The following is a 9,242-nucleotide window of genomic DNA, read 5'->3' as shown; positions in this document are numbered from 1 at the left end:
TTTGTCAATTTCTTAAAAAATCACCAAATTTGGTCTTTCTGTAGGAATATTTTGTTTCATTTACGTGAAATGAATTGTTTTCATTATCAAAGGAAATAATTATTTTCCCACCTTTTCGACTTCAACAATGTACGACTTAACTAAACCTTTTCCGGACCTTCTCGGGTTTTTACATCAATTGAAAAGTCCGCCAAAGTTTCGCGCCAATTGTAAACACGTGAACAAAACAAAAGATGGCAGGGTTCGACGAAGGTGGTGTATTTTTCAGCGATAACTTTGCATCTGAGGAGCAAACTGATGAAAATCAAATCAACAGACAACAAGTGAAGAAACGTTTAAAGGACTTTATCCGTCAATTTCACGAAGGAAACTTCTCATACACATACAGGTACATTTTTTTTTCCAGGTCTGCATCAATATCGCAGTCATTTCCGTTTTTGTGTTGTGTACAATCAAAATATAGATGCCAATGCATAACTCGGTAAGATTCAATATGATTATACATCTTTAAGCGATGTCTTTGTTTTTGTTTAAGGGACCAGTTGAAACGTAACTACAACTTGGGACAGCATTGGTTGGATGTCGAAATTGAAGATGTGTCCAGCTTTGACGAAGCACTAGCAGAGAAGTTATCAAAAATTCCTTCAGAGCACCTACCTTTGGTATGTATGAAAAATTATTTTAATATATAGAATGAGTACGACCCCTTCCTGAATCAGGTCTTTCGTGTGTTCTTCTTTTGGCCTGTTGATTGTAACATTCTGTTGTTGAGGTGCTTGGCACTGTAACAAACGGGTTCCAATTGCTTTTGAGAAAAGCAATTATTTAGTGGATAGGAATCAGAATGTGATCGACTGGCAAACTTGCTATGATCAGGCAGCCCAGTCTAGAAAAATTGTAGACTTGAATTTAAAAAATCAAGGCAGTCGGGAATATTGTATTTTGGGCAGATCTTTCAATCTTTCTACACAATTGACTAAATTGGGTATAGTAGATTTCTAGTAGATTATTCAGATAAATTAAAATATTTTTCACTCATTGTAATGGTTTTGTTATTTCAAAGTTTGAAGATGCAGCCAAAGAAGTTGCTGATGAGGTCACACGTCCCCGCCCCGAAGGAGAGGAAGACGTTCATGATATACAAGTCATGCTGTCTTCTAATGCCAATCCCTGCGGGCTTAGAGAGCTCAAGGTTAGGAGTTCGTTAAATCAAAAAGCATTTTAATTTGTATTTTTATAAAGCTCTTAATGTGTCTAGATGACTCCATGAGATTGCTCTTTATCTTTCCTAGTCGGAACAAATGGCAAGGTTGGTGAAGATTCCTGGTATAGTCATAGCGGCATCGGCAATCAAAGCTAAAGCGACCAAACTGACAATTCAGTGCAGGAGCTGCAAGAACACGCTGAATAACATTCCTGTGAACCCAGGTCTGGAAGGATACGCACTGCCAAGAAAATGCAACACGTAAGTGCATGTAAAACTTGACCTGCATAAAAGTGTTTAGATCTTCAAAGTTTCAGATTCCTTATGAACTGAAGAATAATTTATCTCACAATATTTTATTGGTCGTCAGAAATGTATCTGAAAAACACACAGGTTCAACAAAAGATAAATTGTTCAATTCAAATGATTTTTAGTGAATATTTTTTTCTTACATTTGCAGTGAGCAAGCAGGGAGACCTAAGTGTCCAATTGACCCATTTTACATTGTTCCAGACAAATGTAAGTGTGTGGATTTCCAGGTCCTCAAACTCCAGGAAGCCCCGGAGGCTGTTCCCAATGGAGAAATGCCCAGACACATGCAGCTCTACTGCGACAGGTATGTAAAAACAAACGACTGTTTTTGACACAGTCAATCTCTTAATTGCAAATGTCAACTTTTACAATAATGGACTTGTATGTTTTAGGTACATGTGTGATAAAGTTGTACCGGGCAACAGAGTGACTGTGGTTGGAATATACTCCATTAAAAAGACAGGCAAGCCAACTGTAAGTGTTTATAAAAAAAATTCATTTGATTAAATACTAATGAATGATGTGTTCTGTCATACTATAGCAAGTCACATTTGTCTGTGTATTTTATGAAATGTTTCGAGTTAAAAATACCTTAATAAAAAATAAGTACATCACCAAATGTCTTGTTTAATTTTATATAAACTAGATTGAAACAATACATGTATATTCAGACTATTTAAATCAATCTTGGACTACTTGTTGATATATCAATTTTGCTAATTATGTTTATGGTATGAATGGAAAGGAAATATATCATTCAAATTATCTGAATGGTCTTTGTAGAAAGGAGCTGGCAGGGAGAAAGTGAATGTTGGAATCAGGAGCCCGTACTTCAGGGTCCTTGGTATCAAGGTGGACAGCGATGGGACAGGTAGAGGAGGCTCGACCCCCATCACCCCAGGAGATGAGGAAGAGTTCAGAAGAATGGCCAATGACCCCAACATCTATGAAACCATAGCCAAAAGCATTGCACCATCCATTTATGGAAGCCTTGATATCAAGAAAGCAATCTCTTGTCTTCTGTTTGGTGGATCAAGAAAAAGGTACAGTAAATTATATGGATATTGTTTTAAATTCTTGGAAGATGACAGTGAAATATTTATTTTCTTGTAGCAAATGTTAGCTCTTGACAGGTGCTATGCTCTTGTAAGTTGTAACACCAGATGGTCTGTTAAAAATTTCTTCAAAACTTTATTTTACAGAATGCCAGATGGTTTGATGAGGAGGGGAGATGTCAACCTTCTTATGTTGGGTGACCCTGGTACAGCCAAATCTCAGCTGCTAAAGTTTGTTGAGCGGTGTTCCCCTATTGGTGTGTACACTTCTGGCAAGGGCAGCAGTGCTGCTGGTCTGACAGCATCAGTCATTAGGGACCCGCAAACAGTAAGCATAATGAGCGAAATGTGTGCATTGAAACTTATTGCAAGTGCTTCACTGAAAGCATTATTGCAATGAACTGCATTGTATTTATACAGAAATATATTTTTGTTAGAAGATTGATGGGAAGAAAGATGAAAACATGTTTTTTTTAATTTTCTGTAGAGGAACTTTGTGATGGAAGGAGGTGCGATGGTGCTGGCTGATGGAGGGGTGGTGTGTATTGACGAATTTGACAAGATGAGAGAAGACGACAGGGTAGCCATTCACGAAGCCATGGAACAACAGACCATATCTATTGCTAAGGTACATAAACTTAACAAAACTGTAACACTAAGGATATTTTGAATGTTTTACTTGATGCTGTGAAAGAGGTTAATTTACATGTTATGCTTCTGTAGGCTGGAATCACAACCACCTTGAATTCAAGATGTTCTGTGCTGGCTGCTGCAAACAGTGTGTATGGTCGCTGGGATGAGACAAAGGGAGAGGAGAATATAGACTTCATGCCCACCATTCTCTCTCGTTTTGACATGATATTTATTGTGAAAGATGAACACAACGAGTCAAGAGACATGGTAAGCCATATACTGCCTTGCAGTTGCAGTTTTAATCCTATTGATTTCCTTTGCATATTCTAGAAATTGAGAAAAAAATTGTTGTGTTATTATTTGTTCTTTTGATATGTTCTTTATAGACCCTAGCAAAACATGTGATGAATGTACATCTGAATGCTCTCCAAATGACAGAAGAACAAGCTGAAGGAGAAATTGACTTAAATACACTGAAGAAGTACATTCAGTACTGTAGATCGTAAGTTTTCATTATTTATTCTGAATATTCATTTAATATGTGTGTGTTTGTTCATATTCAATGTTGGACTGGAAGAAAAATCAACCTTATGTTTTACATTTACATATTTCTATTTGTAGTAAATGTGGTCCTAGGCTTTCTCCAGAAGCTGCAGAAAAGCTGAAGAACAGATATGTTTTGATGAGGAATGGAGCTGGTGAATATGAAAGAGAAACTGGCAAGAAAATAACCATCCCTATCACAGTCAGGTATGCATACATGTGTACAGATTGAAAGAATGTACACGTAACAACATTTTTACAATGCTTTACAAGATTCTAAGATTTGTTTTTTGCTTGTAACAGACAATTAGAGGCCATCATTAGAATGTCGGAATCTCTGGCCAAGATGAAGTTGAAACCCTTTGCGTCTGAGAGGGAGGTAGACGAGGCACTGAGATTGTTTCAGGTGTCAACACTAGATGCTGCCATGTCAGGAAATCTTTCGGGTAAGTGCATGCACTCCTGTGTATATTGAAGATCAGCAAATAAACAGATATTTTAACTCTTTAGAAAAATATGGGAAAGTGAAAACCAGAAATGTTGTCGAAATATGAAAATTACAAAGAACTTCCATATACCTCTGTTGAATATTCAGGGTTTTTGGAGAAGTTGTTCCTAAAAGTTTCAATTCTATCAACTTGGATTAAAAGTTATCATTTGATCAACTTGGTTTACAGGTGTGGAAGGGTTTACAACTGAGGAAGATCAGGAATTGTTGTCAAGAATAGAAAAGCAGATCAAGAGGCGGTTCATCATTGGATCTCAGGTCTCGGAACACGCCATCATACAGGACTTTACAAGACAGGTAAGTTTGAAGTATCGGAAAGATTTCTTGATGGGTTTAAATTATTATTATTAATTATTATTTTAATTATTATTGGAGCTCAGCAGATTTGCTTATAGTTTTTAAATAAAATCTTAATTCAGATTCTTACTGCTTTAGATGAAGACTTATTAAGAAGTACTTGTGCATTTCTAATTGATTTAATTATACAACAGAGGTGCAACTTTGATTAAAATTTATATAATTCTGGGTATATTGAGCGAAATGAAATTCATGACTAACTTTGACCTTTAAAGGTGATTAATTTAACTATACTGTATTACTTTCAGAAATACCCAGAAAGATCAATTCAGAAAGTGCTGCATTTCATGTTGAGAAGAGGTGAGATTCAGCACCGTATGCAGAGGAAGATGTTGTACCGTGTGAAATAAGACGGCTTAGTGGCTGTGAAAGGGACATAGTTATTGTTCACACAAAGGGATATCAAAACCCTTTAAAGGTGTAAAAATTAAAACTTGGATCAGATGGAAATATGACTTGATTATATGTTTATATACATGTAGTGACAATGATGATGATAAATTATTTGTATTATACGCATCATGTAAAAATTTGCATGTCAGAGGTCAATGTATTAAAAGGTTACCCTGGAAAATTGTTTTCATATTCATTACACAAAAGGCTTTTTCACCAAGATGACCAGGGGACGATATGTTCTTTTGACCAGTTGCAGGGCATTGCCTTGACAAGTCATCGTGCAAGTTTTGAAAATGTGTTTTATGATCCTATTAGAATTGTCAGATGTTGAGATAATCTAGTTTGGTCCTCTTGTACATATTCAAGAAAATATTCAATATTCGGTCTGTTTAGAGACCACCTGAATTAGTTACATTTTGCCTTTGGTCTTTATCAACCTTTTCGGTAAATGAGTCGCTCGGGTGACTTGCTTCAATTGTTATCTGTCCTTTAGCATTAGCAAGGAAGCGTTTTTAACATCTTCTTGAAAATTTCATCAATTCTTTTCAAATGTACATGTAGTATGAAGCATCTTGCTGGTATGAGGAACATAAATTGTAAGCACAACAAGCTAAAGAGGCAGTGCAAAGTTTGACTATAAATTTTCTTCTCTCCTCTGCACAACAAATGTAGATCAGGAATCCCTCTACCAAAATTGTAAATATCATTTCTCCCGTATGAATGGTTTTTGACTCTTAGTGCCTGGCAAAAATTGTCATAGTGCACATCGATATCTGTTGATACTGAATAGAAACCGACTATATTTATGGAGACAATAAAACTTTTAAATATTTTATTTACATCTATGGAGTATGATTTCCTCTATTTCTTGCGGAAAATTTGGTCAAAGGGGCATGGTCAGAATTTTGGTCAATTTTGTTTTCCTACTTTAATGTTTATACTGCTTCAGTGCAGCATTTTTAATAAGCAATCAAAATGTGGGTGTCTTTCGTTGAATTTTCAACGAATTACATAGCCTACAATTCTTTGCAATGCAAACAAAGCGTTTGTTAACAAATGGACCGAAAACCTTTGGCTAGCGAAGATGGCATTTTAAATGTTAAAGTGAAAATTCCAATTCTATATAGACCTAAATTGAATGTGTTAAACGTTAGGAAATGTTTACTTATTCTTAAAATTAATAAGAAGATGGACAAATTAGCTTGAAAAAGATTCTTCACTAGAATATTGGTATTGAATTTATGAAAACGGGACCCGAGCCTTGTTTACATGACAAAGAATTGTGAGCTTTGTATCTTGCTAATAATTCTACGACTTGTTCTCCAATTCCATTTGATCATTAAAAATGCATTCCTAAAGCATTGTAAATATCGAAAACCGAAAAATAGAATTTGACCAAAATCGTGACCATGCCCCTTTAATTTATAACTCTTTAAAAACTAACTGGACTGATATCGACACGCCCTGTTTATCAATTGGTCGAAACCTACAGAGACTGATATTGAGAGGACTGAAATCTACACGCTCCATTTTTATCGATTGGTCAAAACCTATACAGCGACCTAAGAGAAATCACTCGTGGACTGCACGAAATTATCATGATAATGTCGGACTCAAATTCATTCCCTTAGGAGACGATTTGGCTGTTTCTTTTATCTAACGTACTGATGTACATTAACAGTAATAAAGTTAATTTAACTTACTTTTTACGATCAATATATTGATTTGTTAAAAGAGATATGTAAATAAAAACAATAAAATGCTTTCTTTGATGATTCATGCGGGTTGTGAATGTAGCGATCACTGCAGAAAAAATTACGTTAGCGGGCTATGTATTTTTTTCTTTAATGTCGCCACCTGCATATCCGCATGTATAACCAAAGAAAGCACTTTGTTGTTTAAATATTTACATCTTACGGAAACAGCAGACTGAAATCTACACGCCCCGTTAATCGATTGGTCGAAATGGACAGCGGCTGAATTTGACAGGACTGAAATCGACACGCCCTATTAATCGATTGTTCGTAACTTACAGCGACCTAAGAAAAGTCACAGACTGCACGAAATAATCATGATGATGTCAGACTCAAAGTCTCACAGGAGACTTTTTTGCTGGTTTTTTTAGCTAACGTACTTAGTTACATTAACAGTAATTTAGCGAATTTCATCTATTTTTTATGATCAGTTTTTTGATTAGTTAAAAAAAATGTAAATATAAACAATAAAATATCCCCTGAGGTAGGAGATAATTTTTGTTCTTTAGATATGCCGAACAAAGGCGGAGTAGAATGAATAGAAATTAAGTGAGGAAATGAGGCATTCTACCATTTTAGCTCACCTGACCTGAAAGCTCAAGTGAGCTTTTCTCATAACTTTTTGTCCGGCGTCCGTCTGTCCTTCCGCCTGTCTGTCTGTAAACTTTTTACATTTTCGACTTCTTCTCCTGAACCACTTGGCCAATTTCAACCAAACTTGGCACAAAGCATCATTTGGTAAAGGGGATTCAAGTTTTTTAAAATAATGGGGCACGACCAATTTTAAAGGGAAATAATTAGGATTTATTGAAAATTTGGTGATATTTTTCAAAACACTTCTTCTCAAAAACCATTTGGCCAGAAAAGCTGAAACTTGTGTGGAAGCATCCTCAAATATTGTAGATTCAAGTTTGTTAAAATCATGGTTTGGGGGTAAGGTGGGGCCACAATGGGGGGGGGGGGGTTGGAAGTTTTACATAGGAATATATAAAGTTAATCTTAAAACATCTTCTTCTCATAGTCCATTTGGCCAGAAAAGCTGAAACTTGTGTAAAAGCATCCTCAGATGGTGTAGATTCAAGTTTGTTCAAATCATGGTCCCCGGGGGTAAGGTGGGGTCACAATGGGGGGGTCGAAGTTTTACATAGGAGTATAAAGAGTTAAACTTTAAAAATTTACTTCTCAAAAACCATTAGGCCAGAAAAGCTGAAACTTGTGTGAAAGCATCATCAGATAGAGTGGATTCAAGTTTGCTCAAATCATGGTCCCCGGGGGTGAGATGGGACCACAATGGGGGGTCAAAGTTTTACATAGGAGTATATAGAGTTAATCTTAAAAAATCTACTTCTCAAAAACCATTTGGCCAGAAAAGCTGAAACTTGTGTGAAAGCATCCTCAGACTTTGTGTATTGGAGTGTGCTCAAATCATGGTCCCCGGGGGTAAGGTGGGGCCACAATGGGGGGGTCAAAGTTTTACATAGGAGTATATAGAGTTAATCTTAAAAAATCTACTTCTCAAAAACCATTTGGCCAAAAAAGCTGAAACTTGTGTGAAAGCATCCTCAGACTGTGTATATTCGAGTTTGTTCAAATCATGGTCCCCGGGTGTAAGGTGGGGCCACAATGGGGGGTCAAAGTTTTACATAGGAGTATAAAGAGTTAAACTTTAAAAATTTACTTCTCAAAAACCATTAGGCCAGAAAAGCTGAAACTTGTGTGGAAGCATCCTCGGATAGTGTAGATTCAAGTTTGCTCAAATCATGGTCCCTCGGGGTAAGGTGGGGTCAGAATCGGGGGTCAAATTTTTACATAGGAATATAAAGAGAACTTTTATTTAAATCTTCTGCTCAGAACACGACTGGCCAGAAAAGCTGAAACTTCTGTGAGGTATCATCAGGTAGAGTAGATTCAAGTTTGGTCATATTATAATCCCCTGGGGTAGGGTAGGGGCACAATGGGGACCAGCTAAATCTTTACAAAGGAATATATTGAGAAAAATCTTTCTATATAAAAAAAAATTCTTAAGAAAGGTGCAACATTAGTGAAAGAAACCTTGGATAGTGTAAATTCAAATGTTATAATATATGGTTTAACTTATATGCACGCATTTTGGCATATTTTTGATTCTTTAGAATTGTTTTGACTTTGGCCTCTGGACAATTCTTGGGCTTCACAAGTTTGATGTAGGTTTATATCCCATTTGATTTAGATCTTCTTGAGAACTGTAATGCTCAATATGTGAAATGACTATACTGTGACAAAAAGGGATCAATGATAAACGGAATATCCAAGGAAAAATTGATTTTTTAATATACAGGATCTGTTAGACTACATTGTCCATATTTTTTTGGGGTATATTACTCCGAAAAGCTGATTTTATAATGGCTATTGTTGCTCGAGTGAGCAATGTGGCCCATGGGGCTTTTGTTTTTATTTGAATGCACTGTGGGGAGAACTTGTGTCTGGCCCCTGGGGTGGGG

At 36.2% G+C, this 9,242-nt stretch overlaps 1 protein-coding gene across 1 annotated transcript; it reads left to right on the top strand.

Moving 5' to 3' along the window:
• The first annotated feature begins 195 nt into the window (after positions 1-195).
• On the top strand, positions 196-5,186 carry LOC128176531 (DNA replication licensing factor mcm5-like). Its single transcript, XM_052842940.1, has 15 exons — positions 196-388; positions 536-662; positions 1,064-1,192; positions 1,293-1,465; positions 1,665-1,820; positions 1,909-1,990; positions 2,300-2,559; positions 2,719-2,899; positions 3,059-3,199; positions 3,295-3,471; positions 3,591-3,706; positions 3,826-3,954; positions 4,051-4,193; positions 4,425-4,552; positions 4,861-5,186. Exons 1-15 carry the CDS (start codon positions 234-236, stop codon positions 4,960-4,962), a joined length of 2,199 nt encoding a protein of 732 aa, XP_052698900.1. The 5' UTR covers positions 196-233; the 3' UTR covers positions 4,963-5,186.
• The last annotated feature ends 4,056 nt before the right edge of the window (positions 5,187-9,242 follow it).

Source organism: Crassostrea angulata, chromosome 3 (genome assembly GCF_025612915.1).
Source record: "Crassostrea angulata isolate pt1a10 chromosome 3, ASM2561291v2, whole genome shotgun sequence".
Lineage (NCBI taxonomy): Eukaryota > Metazoa > Mollusca > Bivalvia > Ostreida > Ostreidae > Magallana > Magallana angulata.
Note: the sequence above shows the minus strand (reverse complement) of the source record. Positions and strands in the feature narration are given on the sequence as shown.